Below are 22,632 nucleotides of genomic sequence, written 5' to 3' on the forward strand. Positions count from 1 at the left end.
TTCAAAAAGAAACTGCTAAAGATGGTTGTGGGGGGTTGGCACTGTGAGTTTAAGCTTTTCCATAATAAGGCTTGTATTTCATCTAATCAGCTAGTCGGAAACTATAAAAGTTTTGTTGGTGGGGGGGAATTAAAATTTGGATTGTAATGCACGAGTCTTTCCTTCCCTTCCATATGTTTCAGTAAATTAAAACTTCTAAATCCTGTTTTTTTAAAGAGATGCCTTCTAGAAAATAAAGCAGCCTGTAAAATCATATTTTTGGTACAGGAACCTTAAAATATTCAGGCTTGAAATGAAGAAGAAAAAAAGAACACATGGTTTCTATATCCAAAGCAGTGTCACGGTCTAGGTATATTCAGAATTAAGTACATTTGCGCTTTCATCTTTTTTTCTTTGCTAGATGACTTTAAAAAAAAAAAAATCAGGCATCTTAAACTTTTATAGATTTTTTTTGAAGATGGCCATTTATCAATCTAATTAAAAATGTTTCCATTTGAATTCTATAAGAATATCTCAAAGACAGCATTTGTAGTAAGAGGTAGATATGAATTCTGTTCTTAAGTGCAACTATGTGAATTATCATACTGTTAGAATAGGAAATGAAAAGATTTTTATATGGTAAAACAAATTTTTTTTCCAATAGTGATCCTATTAATGGCAGAAATAGCAACTTATACCTCCCAATTCTGAGTAATGTTCTCCTCTCCCTTTGTTCTTTCTCTATTGGGCCTTCATATTAGCTTCTTTCATTTCTTCTTTCATATTCTTCTTTATTGCTTCATTTTTTTGTATATGGAAAGATTTCCCCATCTTTATTTAATTTAATTTAATTTTATTTTGTATCTCTATACCGAAGGTGGGGCTTAAACTCACAACCCCAAGATCAAGTCCCATGTCCTACTGACTGAGCCAGTAGGTGCCATGTTTTCCTATCCTTTAAATGAAAATTGTTTGCCATCATCTTTTTAACTACTAAAAGCTGTTTCCTGTTTTTTTTTTTCATTATTTATGTTTTTATGGCATCCTACTTTATAAAAAACGCTATATTACCATTTCTAAGGCTTTATTTTTATTTATCTATTTTAAAGATTTTATTTATTTATTTTACAGAAAGAGAGCGCAAGCTGAGGAAGCGGCAGGCAGAGGGAGAAGCAGGTCCTCCACTGAGCAGGGAGCCCAATTCAGGGCTAGATCCCAGGAGCTGACCTGAGCCAAAGGCAGAGTCTTAACTAACTGAGCCACCCATGCATTCTTCCATTTCTAAGGATTTAAAAAAAAAATCTTGTTTCCTCCAGTTTCCTTCTCCTAATAATTTGCTTCAGCTCCAATATTTTACAGTTGAAATTTTCTAAATATGATTGACAATCCTTGTTTGCCCATTGTTGTTTAAAAGCTATTTAATAAAAGCTGAAAGGAGTTCCTTAGCTATAGGTGTGCTTCCCAGATGGCAAAGATTCACTTTGGTGCATCTGGTTTGGGAACTAGCCATTTATAGGTGGTCTTTAAATGTAGGTATATGGATTTCTTTTCTCTATAGTGATTCAGTTTCTCCAGATAAGAATTCAGACAATTTCTTGGACAGTAGGGCGTGTGTGTGTGTGTGTGTGTGTGTGTGTGTGTGTGTACAGTGCTGGGTGAGTGAACTCTGGTATTACTGATATCCCGCTTGTGGTGGGGGAGGGGTACTGACAATCTGGGCACTCCACTGGAAGACACTGAATCAATCTTTTTAGTCCTCTTTGCATTTCACCTTTGATTGTGCAAGCTGTCCTAATCATGAACCTCTCTTATTCAACTGCTGTACCACTATAAGCTTTTCCCCTGCCTTGGACGTTGAGTATCCGGTTACTGGCATTGCACACACAGAAGAGACCTGACTGTTCAAAACACAGATGACAGCTGATTATCCCCTTTAATAAAAATTCCTTAACTCACTGTCTTCCATGCAAACTGCCTTCAAGTCTTGAGTCTCTCTGGGTTTCTTTTTGAGTACATACAGACCTCTTTTTAACATTATCCCAAAGTCTCTTCAGATGGTGGACTCTGTTCTGACAAACCAATTTCCACTTTCTGACTTCCAAAAATCAGCTTAAATTTCATTTGCCCCACCATTCTGATTGTTCCTGTGGGGCTATTTCTTCTCAATATTTTATTCAATATTATAAATATTTATTATAATATTTATTATGATTCTTTACCCCCATGATCACCATTTCTTTGTCCACCCTTCTTTTTGCAACATACTCAGCAACTCCTTCCAGATTTGGGATCTTTTGAAGGACATCTTCAGTAACTTCTTTAGCAAGAGTTTCTAATGGCCTGATTTTTATTTAATTTCTTGGTCTAGGAATTTCATCATCATGCAAGTAAATTCAAAACTCAAAACCTGATAAAAGGAGGGCAGTAGTACAAACTCATTCCTCCTCCATTCAAATCCCATGCTGAGATAGCAAACCTTCATGCTGCCTTCTGATATCAGTAAACAAACTTATTTTAGATTATTCTTTCACTGAAGGTGTGAATTTTCTTCCATTATTTAGGAATCTAATCCCTAGCCTTCCATTGGTCCAAAACTTTATCTCTTACTCCAGCAAAAATGAAAAACAAACAAAAAGTCCATTCCCTCCTGTTACTGCAACTGGTAAACTCTCCCAAATCAGCTGCAAATCAGCCAACTGTTTACTGTTCTGGCATTCAGTTACCCCTTACTGCTAGCCCCTAGGAAACTGTCTCACTACTTTTTGAGCTCACTTATGCATAAAGAGTGTATCTATTTATTAAGCATATCTAAATGTATTTTAGTAGTGTATCTTCTGGCTACTGAGTCTGCCTACATAATTTCACTAATAGCATTTTAGTGGTCTCTTCAAATGGCTATGTAATAATTTTAAGTATTTAGTCTACCATCTTTGGTAGAAAATAAAACATTATTTCTTCTATATAATTATAAGATACTTCTCTATAAATTCATGCCAGAATTAGTCTCCTGACCTGCTCTATGCTTTTTTAGGAGTCATTTATTTTTATTAATATTGAAGAGAGATTAGGTGATATAACTAAAATAGCACAGATAATAGATTCAGTTTAGGATTGAAGGCTAGTTCCACTACTTATTATCTTATTATCTGGATAAACTCAGAAAAATTTACTTAAATAGTATGAACAATCCCCTCTAGTGCAAAATAAAACATTAAGATTACTTTGTAACACATAAAATGACAATTTTTCTAAGTCAAGTAACACCATAACCACAAGAATGTGGACTCCAAGGTTGCTTTTCACATAGGGGGTGGCCAAATGATGGCTCTGCTGCTCTCATGGAATGATTTCTAATTAATATGAATTCCAGGTGACACTAATTGACACACATGCAAAGCCTTACATAACGCTGGCTATTTGGAAAGAATCAGACCTCATTCCACAGTGTAGCCAGTTTGGGGCCAATCGTGGTTTACAGAACATAATCTTTACACAAATATTGTTACTGTGACAAATTCATTATGTAATCTATATTTGGGATTCACTATTTCTATTTTTCCATTAAGTTACATCAAGGATCATGACATACCACATTTTATCGATGGCAAACGCTACAGAAATACATTTGTCTACAGGTTCTACACAGAGTTCTGACAGTGATAACCATCTGACAGTGGTTACCTCCTAAGAGTCTGAGTTAACTGACTGAGGCCCAGGACCTTAAACTCTATCCACCTCAGTCTGCACGGAGAAAACCAGCTTCTGAAGGGTGAAGAAGGAAGGTAGTTACTCACTGTTAGAGCTAGCAGTTTCCCATAGGTAAGGTGAGCAGGGATGTGGTCCGTCTTAGATCTCAACGATTCCATATACCAATGCTCTGCTTCAGGGAGTTTGCTTAATCGCATGTACGCTTCACCTGGAAAGAAAGTCATGAACATTAACCTGAGGATATAGCTTTCCAACAGCTGCAATGGAGTCACATCATGTTTCCCTTCCATAAAATGTCAGATGTTGTGGCATGGACTTTCACTCATTATCTCATCTGAGTCCCCAAAAGTCATCAGAATTTCCATTTTACAAATAGGAAAAACTTGTGTTCAGAGAGATTAAGTGAAATACCTAAGTTTAAAAATTTAGTAACTAATAAAGCTTTGGTTTTTAACCTAGTAATGCTAGACCACAAGCATAGGCTCTTTGTCTTTTTCTTTTTCCTAAAGACAGGTTTGGGGGTGCCTGGGTGCCTCAGCTGATTGAGCGTCCAATTCTTGATTTCAGCTCAGGTCAGGATCCCAGGGTTGTGAGACTGGGCCCCGCACTGGGTCCCGCACTCAGCTTGGAGGGGGCAGTCTGCTTGAGATGCTCTTCTACTCTCTGCCTCTCCCCCCACCCCATGCTCTGGTTCTCTGAAATAAATCTTTTAAGAAAAAGATAAGTTTGCTCTTTCTTATGTACAGTTGTTCTTTTTTATTCACATTTATTCCTTTAGAAATTCAAGTATTTATAGAATAAATACTAAGTAGAGAGAAGTATGAAGACCTAGACAAAGAGATTAAGGGCCTGCCAAGATTTACAACATTGTTGAGAAAATAAGATTAGTTGGAGGAGTGAGAAATATTTTGTATTAAGCATTGGTGCTAGATTTTTTTCAGAAATCATTTGCAGGTTATATTTTAATAAAATTTCTGAGTATCACTTGGAAAATCCAGTGACTATATAACAATTATTCAGCATGCCCAGTACTATGTACAAAGCTAGTCTAAAGACTTTAAGCCATCCGTTATTATTTCCAAGTTATGCAGATGTTACCTGTCAAAGATCATTTCACTAACACAAGCAAGAAAAAAACAAAAACTAAAAAACTGGAAATAAAGCCAAAAGTCTATCAGTTCTCTACTTTTTATTACCCTTCTCCCCTATTTGCTTATAGTAAGGAAGAATATTTACCTGATGAGAATATTATATTTTAAGTTGATTTGTGTATTTAAGTTAAGCATTATAGTTTTAATAACCACTGCAAATATAGATGGTACCTCAATTTCTAAGAACAGGTAATAGACTGGTAACCTGAATTATTTGCCAAAAAAACCATTTATAGCTTAACTAATCATAATGATGACAGCTTATTCCATTTAAAGGCATAATCAGAGGCTTTTCCTAAATATATTACCCACATTGGCTATACATCTTTGCTTCAAAGGGAGAACTAGCTTCCTTTTATTTAAATCATTTTCTCTTTGTTTTACCACAGTGCTGCCAATACAGATATGTTTCATGTACTGTTGATTTGAGTCTCCTGACCTTTTGAGTGCCCTTTGCTTGACTTGTTAGTAAAAAATACTGGTGGCAAATCTGTAATATGCACGAAATTGTATATACTACTCACACACATCAATGTATTTCTAGTTCTTGGAACAGTTCTTAAACTCTACTGTCATGAAAATGATAGTTGGAAATGTTTTCCTTTAATCTAAAACTTAAAATATGCTAGCATTTAGGAATTCGATTAGATTAAACAGAGTACTTGTGTGCATGGCAAGAAATACTGAACCAAAGACCAACAGAATGGAATACACAATAATGCTTATGGTGGTGGTAGGATTAGGCTTGAATTTTTTAAATTTTATATTTCTGTTATTTTGTATTGTTATTAAAGTATCTCTATAAAAATGAAAACACTGCAAATAGATTTTTTTCTTTTTTGCCATGTTGAGCTAACAAATGTTTCCCCAAAAACCCAAACAGTAATTTTTTTTTTTTTTTTTTTTTAGGGAAAGCAAACCATTTTTTCATACTACAAAAATACTAGGTATGATTTATGTAAAAAAATGCAATAATCCCTAAAGTATTAATAAATTTAAAGCAACTAATGGCAAGTTATACCTAAATATTGATCTCTACAGTGGATTCTAAAGTAGTAGAAAACACAGACTAAAGTCAGAGTTAGAATTAAAAGATGGGAGGGATTAGAGATTCTGTCTGGAATCAGCCTGAAATGCCCATTTGGGTCTTCAAGTGCTCACAGGTCAACTTATAGAAGCTGTACCATCATTACCATTAACATAACTTCTACTTTTCATTTCTAAAAATTCAGCTAATTTGTAAAATAGGAAACAGTAGGTATTCTGTACAAAAAAAAGGTGAAAGAACCCCAATTCCATAGTGTTTTGAGACTGAAATGTGTATATTTAAATTGTTGTCTGAAGATCATTTCACAAAATGTTCTATTTTTCCCAAGTCATAAATCTATTATTAAAAGCTATTTTGAGATGAAATACTAACTTGCTAAATAATTAGTGGCTGGCTCATTTTCTTCAGTAATAATTCACATTTGAAAAACTTGTAAGATGGGGAAATATGAAAGGGCTACAAGAAATATAATGTAATAATGCCTCATGGCAGTATATGAAAAATGTAAATGACCAGCCTACTTAGGTACTACCCATTACCTCTCAGAAAAACTTCACATAATCATTCACTGTATCTCAGTAATAACCATGATAATCATTCACTGAATGTTTATTATGAGTTACGGTAGCAAGCCATAGGGGGCGCATGCCTGACTTATGAGCACCTATTCCTCTCAATCTCTATCTTTGGGCATGCAGCCCCACGAGGAGCCTTCACACATTACTCCCATTCAACTACCGCTAACTAGCTGTTCAGACTTCGTTTGCAAGATGAAATGATTTCCAATCTCTATATTAGTTGCTTTATACACGAATCTCATTTTTTATTAGTGAATATCTTTCCCTGGGTTTTACAGATGAGAACATTCAGAACCTGGGTGGCTAAATAAAACACACCAGGTCCTAAAGGTTGAAAGTGGTAAAGCTGGAATTCAAACCCAGGATGACCTGACCTCAAAGCATGCTGCTTTAACCTGCTGTAGGGAACAATCACAAACTTGTCAATTTCTCGGCTCAGGGGAAAAGTATACTCTTTCTCACTCCTGGAAAATTGTTTTCTAGCTTGTGATACATTCCCCATCCAGATAATTTCACTGTGCCTTGGGCTTATCTACAGAATTAAAGGAATAAGGAAGAACAATAACAATCTATAGATGACCTTTAAAAATGCTTCTGCTGCATATGTTACTCAACTGTTAAGAATATGGATCCTAGGAGATGCACTTGAATTCTACGGCTAATCTTAACACAAAAGCAGCCTATAAAAGTGGTAATACAATCAAGATGCAAACCTTAAAATGCAAGAAAAAGATAATGGATGAATTTAAATGTGTTTTAAAAGTGACTCAATAGGGGCACCTGGGTGGCTCAGTGGGTTAAGGCCTCTGCCTTTGGCTTAGGTCATGATCCTAAGGATTGACCCCCGAGTCAGGCTCTCTGCTCAGCGGGGAGTCTGCTTCCCCCTCTCTCTCTGCCTGCCTCTCTGCCTACTTGTAATCTCTGTCAAATAAATAAATAAAATCTTAAAAAAAAAAGTGACTCAATAGAGATGTAGAGAACAAACAATATATTGACAAGAACTGGATACGTACCTACCACTGAAAATGTAGAAGCGTCACATTTCTCACTTCTAATTCGTACTAGGGATTAGAGGACTCATTTTATGGATGAGGAGGAAGGCTCAGGAACTACAAATGACTTGCTCAAGGACAGTTAATAACCCTATTCTAAAAGTTTTGAACGGCTCTAAAGCCCATGTTTTTCTCCAAGGCATCAAGATGCCTACCATACAAAGCTGATTATTTATCAAATACCTACTAATGTCTTAAATATATTTATACTTTATTATCCCTACACTGTAATTAACATCAGTCTCATTTCACAAATGACGAGACTGTGGCTCACTGAGATTAAGCAACTTGTTCAAGGTTCAAAACTAAACAAATGCCAGATTCAGGATTCAGATCAGGGTTCTCTCTAGCTCCTTCTACTGTACCATTCTGTCCAAATACTATTAAAAGAAATAGAGAGGAGATAAAATAACTGCAAACAGTGCCATCAGTGGATTCAGTTTTAGAAGAGAAGGATATATATGTAATCCCTCAAGCTTGATTAAAATATTAAAATCATAAAAATCCCATGAAGAAATGGCCACAAGAAAAGAAAATGTTACATTCAATAAGGAAGGAAGTGAGAAAACTTGATCAGGAATAGAGTGGGGGGTGTAGCCTTAATTTAAGTCATCTTCTCTGGTGCTGTAATTCTTCTTAACTTAGAATAATAGAAAAAATGTTTATAGTACCCAGGAGGAAAGAAGCAACGAGGACTATTTTTCCTTCTCATCCTGAAAAAAAAAAAAAATTGATATAATAGAGGCACTTTCATAAGAATGAGAAGATCTGCTGTGATGATGTAGTGATCAGGTTCATCACCCAGATTTATCTTCAATTCACTTGCAGACAAAAGGGATTTGGATGTCTCCAGGCTGGCTTCAAGCAGGTATAAACCAGTTTCAGATGTAGAACAAATAATGTCACTCTTCCTCCCTAAAAAGCCCTAGGTCTAAATAACACAGGAAAAAGCTAACTCCTTAAAGGGAAGAATGCTGGATTATTGATGATGTAATAGCCCAGATTTCACTGATTCTCATGTTTCAAGTTACTGGACAGCTCTGGCTTGCAGATAAAGAATAGAGTATGTAATGGGACACACTACCTATACCTGCTAGAGTTACCTTCTGTTTCCCTGGTCTCTGCTCAGTAGTATATTTCTGTGTGAAGACTCAGTTTAGATTCTCTATTTTTTTTTTCTTCTGGCCATTTTACTGAGATATAATTAACATACAACCCTGCCCAAGTTTAAGGTGGAGAGCACAATGACTTGATTTCATATGCTGTGAAATGATCACCACAATGAGTTCAGTTAACATTCATCATCTGGCATATAGTTTTTAAAAAAGAAAAACAACACTTTCTCTTCCTGTGATAAGTACTTTCAGGATCTGCTTGCTTAGCAACTTTCAAATATGCCATACAGTGGCATTAATGGTAGCCATCAGGTCGAACATCACGTTCTTTTACTGGAAGTCTGTACCTTTCAACTGTTTTCATCTAATTCTCCTATCTCCCATTTCTTTATTAAAAAAAAAAAAAACTAATAAAAATAAAAATCCCCAACTTCTGTGACCACGTTTACCAAAAGTGATCATGCTTTACTCAAAATTTATAATAATTGAGTAGTTGTAAATGTTTCTTTTTACTCTTCAGTGCTGTCTCTCACACCAATTTAGGGTAATCATCATGGACAATGCATATGATGGTAAGCATAAAAATTAATTAATTAATTAATAATAATTCATTTCTACCTTCATGGTACTTACAGTCGAGTGACAATGAAACGTGTTTTTTAGGTTTCCAAAATTTGATGCTCAGGGCACATCAAACAACACAAAAACTTTCTAGTACTTATACTTCATTTATTTTGTGTTTAAAAAGGTAATTTCAGGGTGCCTGGGTGGCTCAACCAGTTAAGCATCTGCCTTTGGCTCAGGTCTTGATTCAGGGGTTCTGGGATGGAGACCCATGTAGGACTCCCTACTCAGCCCACCAAAATACGGTACCAATTTCACTTCCACAGACATTATATAAAAAGAACAACTTCCTAAGTCCCCAGGAAAATGAGATTGTGATACATTTTTAAATGTCCGTTTGAAAAAGAAAAAGCACTATCACTTCAATTTTATTTAATTCCTACATTTTTACAAATTTTTTCCACAACCTATTGGCCATGAATATTTTTTATTTGCAGGTCCTTGTTTTTTTCTTTTTTTTTTTGATAGTTTTAAGCCATTTTTCAACTAAGATATATACCTTTCCCTTTTGATATGCAAAAGAAGGTCAAAACGGTTTTTCATGTCAGACTACTTTAACTTTTATTTATGCAAATTATTTTCCTTTGTAGTTTTGTCACTGCCTTTTATGCATAAAAATTCTTTATCATAGGGACATATATTCTAATTATCTAGCTTTATTATTAAAGTTAGCTACTTATTCCATATGAAATACATCTGTCATGTAATGTGAGAGAGGTCTAATTTTATTTTTGCAAGCATCATTTAATCAATTGTCCCAATCAACTCTGTTTCCTCACCAACATTTAATTTTACATTATCTAAAAAAAACCTGTAAATTCTAATTGTGTGTAGTGTGTACAACACTACTCTAACTACTACAGGTTTTTCTGATACTTTCATATTGGGTAGAGCATATCTCTCCCATTATTTTTTCTCTATCCTTTCTTGGCTCTATTTTTCTGTTAAGTCTACCAAATAAACTTTAGAATCATTTTGTCAAATTTTTGATAAAATTCTTTCTGGAATGTTTATTGCTATTAAACTATAGTTTATGAATCAATTTAAAAGGGAAATTTTTAGAAAATTGAGTTTCCCTATCCAAGTACTCAGTTCTACAATGTATTCAAGGCTCCTCCCTTTAATTATTATTATTAATAATAAAATGTTATTTTTATAATATTCCTGATCTCAAACCAGACTGGGAGATGTGTCGAGCCAGACACAAAATCCTACATTTCTTCATCTGTCCTCTATCCTAAGTTCAGAAGCCTCTGGTTCCAAAGAGTCTTGATAAACACCTGAAAAATAATTGATCGAATTATGTACCAACTTAAGATTTAGATGTGTTTTTGCCAAGTATGTGATTGAAGAGAAATTTCCAAGTAATATCTTTTTCTAGAATCTGTGATCTGACAGAACTGTATGACATCAGGAGCCTATTACATCAAGGGTTTAACTTGCTGTGATTTTAATTCTCACTTTTTACTTCACTGTGTTGGCATTAACAGAGAAGCCTTAGGGAGTCTGACTTTTTTATTTATATATGTCATAAACTTGTTATAACAACAGGTTGTCAAATTTTGTGAATCTTTTACACTCCCACCCCAGTCCTTTCCTCGGCCTGATCTTATCCTTGTAAAATACTACAGTCCAGTTGCCTTAAATACATTAGATCTGATGGGAAATGCTCAGTAGCTACTGTACAGAGCAGGAAAAGATAAAGAAAGAAATTAAAGTGGTTACAGAAATTAGAGGCTGTTTTGTATTTGACACCAGATTTCAACAATTATCACTTTTTCCACTGGGGTAAAGGGATTAGAAGTAAAATGAAACAGGAGTCTAAATTAAGGAGGGTCATGAAAAGGTTCAACATGTTAACGCTTCACCAAGTCCTACTGCATCAACTTAAGAAGAAACCTGTAAGCCAGAGAGGTTTAGTTATAAGCAAAAAGAAGAAATGCAGGGAAAAAACTGAATACACATCTCATTAAGTTAAAACAAAAAAACAAACAAACAAAAAAAACAAACCCGAATCATCAAGAAAGCGTTTAAACCTCAGTGAAAGTTAAAAGGGTTCCTAATTTCTAGTGCTAAGGTCATATACAGGAAACATCTGATATGCCATCAAAAGTTAACTTGGAAAAAAGCCAGGAGCCTGTGTCAATATTTCTCTACATGCAACTGGGGATCCTGGAGTTGCTTAGGCTAATCAATCCCCTTTATGTTTTCAGGGAAATAAATCACTAAAAATAATCAACAAATATTAGAGCCATTCCTTTTTAATGCTGAGAATTTTCCAAAATATAGAAAATGAGACTGTGTACGTTTTCATGTGCATGTTGGTGGAGGTGATGATCACCTCCCCCAAAATAAATACTGTCTTCAAAAAAACTACTGGAGTAAGTAAAATGGCTTAATACAACTAAAATAATTAGGAATCAGCAGAAATACAAGGAAGTGCTAAAATAGGTTTTAAAAATCAAAGTTTACACTGGAAAATGTTAAAAGAATGAATAAATGTTGTACAAGCCTTTAAAGAATTAATGAAAATAATGGTATTTGAAGAAATAAGACTTGAATATTTACAGGAAGATGTCAGAAGAGTATAATTACAAGCATTTTCAGATTTACACTTATCTTCTTGGGAATGTATTTCATAGGTATTTCTGGATCAAGCAATATGTCTCTACAATATATAATGAATAATTTATTTTATACTATCTTTTTTATATGAATAGCACTTGCTAAGATATGTCAGGAACTTAAAAATTCACCCTATTTGTAATGATTATTTGAAAATAAGATTCTAGAACAGCTCAAAAACTCCATGACCATACGTAACATGTTGGCAAAAAAGACTTGCATTCTGGAAGAAAACTTCGTATGCTCTTTTTAAATTCTTTATTAAATTTGAGTATAACAATAGATTCTATCAGTGTAGATAAAATTACAACTAAGTAGCAGCTCATTTGGGAAGTTAAATGATTGATTTTTATGTAGAAAACAGTTTTTCCCTACCTCTTAGGAAAAACAGATACAAATACATACATAGCAAAGTACATATAATTACTAATATATTTAGTTTCATTTATTTTTAAGTATATTTATTTATTTTTAAAGTAATCTGTACACCCAATGTGGGGCTCCAACTCACGACCCTGAGACTAACAGTCACATGGTCTTCTGAATGAGGCAGCCAGGCACCCCAAGTAATGTTTAATTTTAAACTTTATTTGTATTACTTGACAATTCTAAATACATTCAACTTAGAGTTTCCTTGACACTGACTTTCAAAATTGTATCCTTTATAACAAGATTTTCTTCTTACTCAGGATTATACCTATTTCACCTAAATGTTATCAAAACTGGCATCTTTTAAGAATGGCAGATTTTGAAGTCTAATTTCCCAAATATAACATAACATCACCTCAATTTTTTAAAGAATAAGCTAATACCTATTTACTTCTGAGTAAAAGATTCACTTCATGGATATTGCCCAATAAAAGAGTAAAATATATGTGTTTTTTTTTTCCCATCATTCCTACTAAAGCATCAGAAAACGTTTTTTTTTTTTTCAAGGAAAAATAGTGAAACTCTGGAAATCAGAGAATAAGGATATGATTAGGCATTAATTTGAGTGTATTCATTTCCTTATAACTCAATTTAAAAATAAAGTTTTGAAACTTCAATCTTTTCCTTTGCCACTAAACTGGCAAAAGTATGAATTAATGTAACAGGTGGGCTCATGTGGTTTTAATAGCAATGAAATATAATCAACTGTCTCATATCATATTTCCAGGAAAGCAAGTGACATCTAGACCAAGCATGATTCTTAGCAACTCTACTACTGGCATGAAAGTGTTCAAACTCCCCATAGGGACCATATATCTTCTGGTCCTGCATTTAATTGAAACTTTAAACAAAATATATTACCTATTTAATGCAGCTGAACTAGATGCTGGCCTCTGTAGTGTACAGACTAATGCCTTACAAATTAATGTCTGTAACCATTGCACATAATGTAGAATCTGTACCAAGAGTGAATGGTAAAAAGAAGAAAATTAAACCACTACAGTTTTATAATGTAAAATGAACTTTGAGAAAAAAAAAATTTACAGATTCTGAACATATATTTTATATATTTATTCTTTTGTGATACACAGCCAAAAGTTCATGATATCCTTATTTCCTTATCTTATTGGTTCCATATCTAAAATTGCTCAGGTTTATATTTCACTTTTCTGGACTCATAAACTACACACCTAACACTGATCTCCTGGTCTTGTCCTTTCTGACAATGAAAAAAAAAAACAAAGTGCTATAAAGAGACTTATCTTAAAAACTAGAAGTACATAATCTTTTGGGAGGTACATAGATCAAGGCTAATCCAATTATATGGTCATACTCATATTTGTAGGGCTGACTCACTAATTTTCAAGAGTGCCAGTGGAAGCAATCATAGGAAAATCACCAGAACTCAAAACAGGGGAAGCAGATGGTATAAAAAGCTTAACACTACCAGAGTGTTAATGCTTCCACACTTGAAGGATGTGAAGTTCAAATCTGACACAGTTGAAAACCATTTCTTTCACAGTCAGCATGCTAAATGCCTTGAGCAAGCCACTTAAGAACAGCCAGTCACAGAAGAAAACATTAAGCATATGAACCATCACGTCCAAAATCTATTCTGAATATCTTGATTCTAAATGGATTCTAAAACAAGGTGAGGTGCACACACACGCATTAGAATAATCCAGCAAAAATAAATGATTCAGTTAAAAAAAACCTAGACATACAGAAGGCTGAGAGAAAAACAGAATCATTTATAGCCATTCTACCAACTGAATTCAGCATGTAATGTACACTTATTTCAAGTGGAGTTAGGGTAGATTTTCAAGGGAGAATTTTTACATGTTGTTTTCAGGAAGGGCATTTGACATTTTGTGTGTCAGTTCTCATGTAAGAATAAGGAATCTGAAGATCACTAGCAGCCATTTATGACACTTGGCTCTTTTATTTCATAGGTCTCTTTCTTAAAAATATAGTTCTAAAGTTTGGACCAGCTTTTTGATCCCAAAATTGCTCTAATAAATTCACTGTGTTCCCTATTCATTGTTTCTTTCCCCATTCTCTCTGACTGGCTCAATAAAATTTAAGGAAAGCTCTCATAATTAAAGAGCTGGGGTTTTTAAAACAAAACTGAAAATTAAAAAGATTCCTCCCTCCTTACTAGAGAATATGAGGAGAAAACATCTTTTCAGTTTCAAATCTATACATGTAAGAGAGTTGTTAGTTATAGGCTGAAGGAGAAAAATATATTTCCTATCACTGAGCTGGGATTTCATAAGTAATAGGGATGTGTGTTAAAAAAATGAGAAATTTTCAGGAAGAAGAGAATCAAAATGGTAAGATCAAAATAAAGGGGAATAAGGCAATAGATACCAATGGATCAATATCCTGTCATTCCCATGGAAGAAAAGTACAATCTCTCTCTAACATAAAAAGCATGTTAACACTGTAAACACATTTTCTTTTAAAGAAGAGGAAAATATAAATATGTATGCAAATTGTGACAACTAGTGTCACATTAGAAATAAAAAAGAGGATTTTCCAGTTTGGTTGGTTTGGTCCAGACAACATGCATTGCCTAAAGTTATAGATAAAATATTCTTGAGTTGGGGTGCCTGGGTGGCTCAGTGGGTTAAATCCTCTGGCTTCGGTTCAGGTCATGATCTCAGGGTCCTGGGATCAAGCCCTGCATCAGGCTCTCTGCTCAGCAGGGAGCCTGCTTCCTCCTCTCTCTCTGCCTGCCTCTCTGCCTCCTTGTGATCTCTGTCTCTCAAACAAATAAATAAAATATTTTTAAAAAAATTCTTGAGTTAGAGTAATATAATCTTCCCTCTTATTTATAGGCATTAACATACTAGGGAAAGGTACTGAGAGCTCCAGCCCAACTGCGAAATCACCTAGAAAGTTTCATGAGAACAGGAACCATATGGGTTATTTCATGTCATACCACTACCACCTCTGTAACCTCCACCTAGCACTTGAGACCTAAAAAACATTTTTTTTTGCACACAGAGGTTATTCTGAACATACCAATTATACACTGTAATGGCAAGGCAATAATTCTAGATTCTCTCTTACTCCAGGCAACACATTATGCCCTTTTGTTCTCAAGATCTATTACCCAGATGAAATGGCCTAAATTGCTAATATAATTAACCCAACAATTACTTTGCATTGAGAAAGCCAAGTAATTTTATTTTAAATAGTAAATAGGCTTAAAATGACCTTTGGGATTGAGAGGGCTCAAAGTGATAAAAGTAATTTAAAGTTACAGTCTAATTTAGTTTTCTATAATCTCAGGAATATTCAAAAGCAATATTTTCATATATATAATAAGGTAAATAATTATAGAGAAAAAGGAAAAACTGAAGATGGTTAAAAATTATCCTACATTTAAAAAATTTAAATATCCTGCATATTTCATTTTTGTAGGTGTTTTACTGATTGTTAGTAAAAATGAAGAGATTTTTAATGTATCTGGACAAAGAATAAGACATATACATCTATAGATATTTTGCTGATATTAAAATTGGAAAATAAAAGCTATATTGACATAGTAAATAATGTGTCAACTTCAGTAATACACAAGGGCTAAATAGAAAAAGCATTTGAATGTGAATCAGGAAACTACCTTTCTGGGGTGCTGGGCTGGCTCAGTCATTCGGAGCATGCAATTCTTGATCTTGGGGCTGTGAGTGTGAGCTCCATGTTGGATATAGAGATCACGTAAAAATTTAAAAAAATCTTATGGGTGCCTATGTGGCTCAGTTGGTTAAGCATCAGCCTTCAGCTCAGGTCATGATCTCAGGATCCTAGGATCAAGCCCCAGGGAGCAGGGAGCCTGCTTCTTCCTCTCCTCCCCACTCATGCTCTGTCTATCTCTATCTCTCTCTCAAATTAATAAAATCTTTAAACAGAAAAAAGTTTTTAAGTCTTTAAAACCTACCCTTTTGGTTTCAACACAAACTATAATCCTAAAAAAATCAGCTCAACTCTTTGGGTATTAATTCCTACTTCATAAAGTAAAAGAGATTATATTAGGAGGACTTTTCAAGATAAGAATCTTCCATCTCTAACATTCTATGATCCTAAAATAAAATATAATTTGAGAAGAGGAAAAACCGAGATTCAATCAAGGGCTACAATGGATGTCAGAAAAAAAAAAAAAAAAAAGTTTTACAAAGTTCAGAGGAAAAAATATGTCTTGACAGGAAAGGAGAAGAAATCTAACCTAAATATGACAACTTTAATTTAAAGGGTGTACTCTATTAATGGAATTAAATCAATTGGGCATTAGCTGAGTATGCTGTTTCACTTCAGGTTAGCATAGTTAAGGCTACAAGATGGATTGTGACTGCGATTGCTGAGGAAAATGGACTTCATGAGAAAAAACCCAAAACTGTAGACAGGACAGAACTAAATGCAATCCTTGTTGAATGTCATCACTAAGACAAAATCTTATTTATAAAGAAATCATACTCACTTTGCTAAATATAAAAAGATCTGACAGAATACAACCAAAGACTTTTGGGGCTTACAGGCTTTCAGAAAAGACAGTGACTACAATGGACGGTAATATGAAACACCCACCATGTTGTGCATTTGGTCCAAAATGCTGTACTTTTCACTAAGATCGATCCTCAAACTAATGCTTCTATTACGGCCATCTTCTAGATAGGGAAGCTTCAGTTAAGTATTTTGCTCAAAGTCACTTATCTTAAGTATCAAAGCCATAATGTGAACCTATCTGACTTCATACCATAGCGAATCTTCATTTAACCCTAGCTATTGCCTCAAGAAGAAACTGAGGCCCACAGAAATAAAGTCATAACTGGCTAGGAGCAATTTCAACAGTTACTTTGTGATGTGATCTCTTATTTCATGTATTCAAATGCCCGGCCAATTACAAAAGCCACCTAGCTGAAAGTTTATTTATTTATAAAATAATACTTAGGATCTCCTTTATGGTTCTATGAAATCAGAGAAAAATGAAAATATATTTTAAATAGTTATTTTTTTAAGTTTACTTAGGCATTGCCACCAAAAAACAAACAAAAAAACAAACAAACAAAAAAAACCACAAAGAAAAAACAAAACAACACAGGATAAAATATAGAAAAATTTAAGTTGGGAAGCAAGTTAATCAAACTTGTTATTTTCTGTTAATACACAAACAGGAAAATATGCTCATTTCGTTTCAGGATAAGTAGACTACTGGCATGTAGCACAAAGAATAGAAGTTTTTCATAAAATGTTCAAAGGATGAGAAAATGCAAAGACCTAGAGAGTTTGGTTTTGTTTTTTTAAAAAAGCAACTGCAATGAATTGAGTTATGACACTAAAGAACATTCAAATATAGTTGTATTTTTTTCACATACACTCCTTTATTGCTCCTAACCTCCAAATAAACTAGAAAACAGAATGGAAAAAGGAGAATATTTGTATATATAAACACAAGTGCCTGGTTGCGGGGGTCTGGTGGTCATGAAAGTGTCACTGAATGAGCCCTGAGAAAAATGCATACTTACAGGCTGAATCTAGACAGACATTATAATCCATCACTGATCCCTAAAGGGCACTAATAATATGTAAATGTGTGAATTAGAAGACACATTCGAGGCTGTTGATAAACTTGATAGGATAATCAGCACATGCTGACAGACTAATGAAACTGATGAACTGATAGGGCAGCTTATCTCCTGGGCCATTTTTTCTCTTGTCAAATGGAGGCTAATCAAAATGTATTAGGAGTTAAAGCAAATACTCCGAGGATTTCACCCATTTGATTAGGAGGTGAACTCACTCTGAGAAAATTATAGTTTCGTGAACAATTGAAACTACGAAATCTGCTCAGCTGATAGACCCTCACCTAAAATTAAACAGAAGGCAGCCACCGTAATTACGGAAGAAATGTAGAATCTTAAATTATATTGGGATTCTCCCCTTGCAAATTGTTAGAGTGCTTTTCAGAGTCTGGGTGAAATGACCTCTTTCTATAATGAAAAATAAGACAAAAGACTAAGCAATAACCCCAGGGACACACTTATCCTTGGCTGCCTGTGTGTGCTCAGCATCTGTTAAACCATATGAGAGTCAGATCCCAAGGTACCAGCTGAATTTTCAATCAAATTTATTTGCATAAAATAATTGAATGAATTTTCTGCAATCACTAACTATAGTGAGTACCATACTTCCTATTAACAATAAAGATGCCAGATGCAGTCCGTTGCCAAGGAGCTGAGTCCTTTCCTCATTTAAAGAAAGACATCTTACTTGATAATTCAGGAAAATTGGGAAGAAGGCCCTCTAATGCATTCACCTTAAAAATAAAATCATAAATGAAAAGCACTGTGCCTCCTTAGAGAAAGCTAGAGAAAACAATCCTTCTAATATTCATTTTGACATGAGTAACTACCCAGCATTAATACAGAAAAGTTAATTCAACTGACAAATCTATACACTAGCACAAAGCTGGATAAATGGGCTGGGTAGATAGCTAGAGAGTGAAAGCTACTGCTTTAATTCTTAAGAGCATGATGGCAAAAGAACACTTAATGAAGCTAGATTTTAACCTTTTAGTAATTATACAGAAGAGAAAAGAAACCACAACTAAAATTACCCCAGGCCCTCTTCCACATGAGTGAAAAATCCCTCCAATGCTGTATGGGCTAACGGGGACTGGGATTCCCAGACACAAGAAATGAAAATACTGACCTTTGCCAAACTATGTTTTTTGTTTGTTTGTTTTTCTGTTTACAGACCTGTGCCTCATTCTATCTCTAAACTATTTCTGATTTTTTTCTTATTTAGGAAAAAGAGAAAGTGAGTATGTTTCCTAGCCATGTATTTTCTAGTTTGGGAAGGTGCGGGATTTTTGTGTGTGCTCAAACCAAACAGCTACTATCAATTTTCTCAAATCACAGAATATAGAATCATCAGTTGCTGGGTCATAGGGTAGCTCTATTTTTAACTTTTTGAGGAACCTCCACACTGTTTTCCAAAGTGGCTGCATCAATTTGTATTCCCACCAACAGTGTAGAAGAGGGTTCCCCTTTCTTCACATCCTCTCCAACATTTGTGTTTTCTTGCCTTGTCAATTTCTGCCATTCTAAGTAGTGTAAGGTGGTATCCCCAATGTGGTTTTGATTTCAATTTCTCTGATGGCTAATGATGATGAATATTTTTTCATGTGTCTGCTAGCCATTTGTATGTCTTTTTTGGAGAAGTGTCTATGCATGTCTTCTGCCCAAGTTTTGACTTGATTATTTGTTTGTTGGGGTTGAGTTTGAGAAATCAAAACCCACACTGAGATTCCACCTTACACCACTTAGGTGGGGGTGGGTGACCCTGGTGATGGGTATTAAGGAGGGCACACATTGCATGGAGCACTGGGTATTACAGGCAAACAATGAATCATGGAACACTACATCAAAAACTAATGATGTACTGTATGGTGACTAACATAACATAATAAAATTTTTTAAAAGTTAGCTTTCAATAAGATATTATTTTAAAAAAAAAGCATCAAATAATCTGAAAGATTACATAGTCTCATTTATTTTATATGCAGAGAAATAGTAAACAACTTAACCAAGTTTAATAAAAAAGGAAAAATCTGAGTTTGCAATTTGTGCTTTAGAGAAAAATATTTGATTTGAAGACAAAAGCAACTTTTTTTTCCTCTCCTTTATGTGGAAATAGCAAAGCTAATCAATCAGCAGGGCATTTTAAACTGTAGGGATTCTTTTCCAAGAGTCACATACTGAATAGGCAGTTTTCTCAGTGGTGTCTACTATCAAACAGATATGGTAACAATTTACTATATAATGCAGTCACAGAGCAATCACAGACGATAGATAGATAGATTATTTCATTAGAAATTCTAGATCCTAACCTCTTGCACCTAGAAAAATCCATGTCCTAACTTACATACTATCTGACTAATAAGACAACTAAACTAATTATTCAATGTAGAAAAGGAATGATGATAGTAGCACATTTACCTTCTTCACATACGGTTCTTACTCTAAAATAATACTCTGAAAAACCTACGGTGATCCAAAACCTTATCAATGAAAACCATACAAGTTGGTTCAGTTATTCTCATCTTTAAAATCATGACTCTCTACTCTCTTCTTCAAAATCATAACTCTCTATATCATACCATGTATATTTGGGGGGAACTTCTGATTAAGAAAATAACATTATTAAATATTATGAATTTGATTATTAAGATATAAAACTTTATTCACCATTTTCAATCTCTAGAGTCTAGCTAATACTCATTACCCAAATGGGTTTGTGAGTACCTTGCAACAACTCTGGGATCTGGCCAATTTGTTAAGAATCACCATGTTATGTTTTCATTAGCTCTTGTTAGAATACAAGTGCTTTGTTGGGGTGCCTGGCTGGCTCAGTCAGTAGAACATGCTACTCTTGATCTCTGGGACACGAGTTTGAGTCCCACACTGAGGGTAGAGTTTACTGAAAGAAAAAAAAAGATAATAATAAGGGGCACCTGGGTGGCTCAGTGAGTTAAAGCCTCTGCCTTCTGCTCAGGTTATGATCTCAGAGTCCTGGAATCAAGCCCTGCATCAGGCTCTCTGCTCAGCAGAGAGCCTGCTTCCTTCTCTCTCTTTCTGCCTGCCTCTCTGCCTACTTGTGATCTCTGTCTGTCAAATAAATAAACAAAATCTTTAAGAAAGAAAAGAAAAATTGTGCTTTGTGAAAATGTGAATGTATATTACCCAACTGTGAATAAGTTTTTCTGTACTGCGGATGAGGATTAAGGACATGAGTTATTAGAATTCTGTTTACAGAAGCATAGATTTTAATTTCTTTTAATTTCTGAAAAATAAATTAAAGTATTACATTTCACATACCCATCATGTTGTACAAGCTCTGTGGAGCAAACTGCCTCGGCATTTTCTGAATTGCTTCCTTGTATACACTAAGGGCATCCTAATTCAGGAAACAAAAAGAGAGAAAGTACAGGGATATTCACTACAATTCATATAATAACATCCTTCCAAAATCAAAACCTTTCATTGCTATTTCTAAATGGTTCATTAAAGGAAAATAATTGATCTGTCTTTTGATGTCATACTACCCCAATTTCATGAATGAAAATATTCACCCCAGTTAGTGAAGAAGACCATATAAAATTTTTGTTGAACAAGCAGTCAAATGGTGCCGAAGCTTATTTATTTAAATATAAATTTTCCACTTGACATAGATGATTCAGCTTAAAAAAAAAAAAACTAGTAAAAATCACATTTGAAAGTTACCCATACTCATCTAAAATCTATAGTTACTTTGAGCCGAACAACCAAATAGGATCTAAACAAAACAGCAACTAATAGTCTTCTGGCTACTGAGATCTACTGAGATTATAAAATGAAATTATTTAAAATACAGTATCTTTATCCTTATATTTAAGAGTATGGGTTTGACAGAGAGAAAGGTAAGGAGGAACAATATTCAATGTTAGAGAAGAAACCCATGCAGGTTTGCTTCTTGTGAGGGAAAGAGTACACACACCTCCCAGCTTCCTCTGCAACATCGCATCTCCATTACTCTTCTTCTCACCCCAATTAAAAAAATAAAATTAATTTTCATTTTATTACTATTGTAAAAAGAATCAAAATAAATGGGTATGATTAGCACCAAATCACTTCCTTAATACCCAAGTGTACAAACAAAGTATTTTTTTTTAACACCAAACACTGGAAATGAGATAATAATAATAACTTGTCTTGGGTCATAAAATCAAACAGACTAATAAGCAAATAAGTTTGAGACACAATGCATGTTAACATCCCTTTCTAGAAGAGTCACAAGTGCTCTGAGAAATTCACAGCAAAGAAATCTTAAGTTTTGTTTAGCAGAGGTTCTTTTCCAAATGAATTTCACCATAAAACTATCTGAGTAAAAACTCGTATTAACTTCTGAAGGGATCATAGTGTCTCTGCAATGAGATCTCAGGGTGTAAAATATGGAGACTCGGACCAACAACACCAGGGAAGGCAAAAGGCCGGGGTTTGGGCCTGACCTCATAGTGTCCCTGTTCATGGTAGAGTTTGCCCAGGTTGTAGAGACAGCTGGTAACTGAGCTCTTATGTGCATGAGGATCCTTTAGGTTTTCATCAGGGATCTCAGAACACTTGAGGAACGTGCGTCGAGCTTCTTCTGTCTTTCCTTGGTTCATGAGAATAATACCGGTGTTTAAATATGCAGCTGAGGGGGGAAAGAAGGGGAAACATAAATGAGAAGATAAGGTACCCTGGGACAACAATAAAGTTAATTTTATTCCAACTTAGTTTCTAT

At 34.5% G+C, this 22,632-nt stretch overlaps 1 protein-coding gene across 2 annotated transcripts in view; it reads right to left on the minus strand.

The window, feature by feature from the left end:
* TMTC2 (transmembrane O-mannosyltransferase targeting cadherins 2) overlaps positions 1-22,632 on the minus strand; it is a 437,070-nt gene that overhangs the window by 133,467 nt on the left and 280,971 nt on the right. For both annotated transcript variants that reach the window (XM_082742213.1, XM_082742214.1), the window contains 3 exons: positions 22,358-22,542; positions 21,189-21,267; positions 3,774-3,895 (listed from right to left, as the gene is read on the minus strand). In XM_082742213.1, coding sequence (XP_082598339.1) covers positions 3,774-3,895; positions 21,189-21,267; positions 22,358-22,542 — 386 coding nt within the window. The remainder of the gene's footprint in view (positions 1-3,773; positions 3,896-21,188; positions 21,268-22,357; positions 22,543-22,632) is intronic.

The sequence above is a fragment of the Mustela nivalis genome (genome assembly GCF_964662115.1).
Source record: "Mustela nivalis genome assembly, chromosome: 7".
Classification (NCBI taxonomy): Eukaryota; Metazoa; Chordata; class Mammalia; order Carnivora; family Mustelidae; genus Mustela; species Mustela nivalis.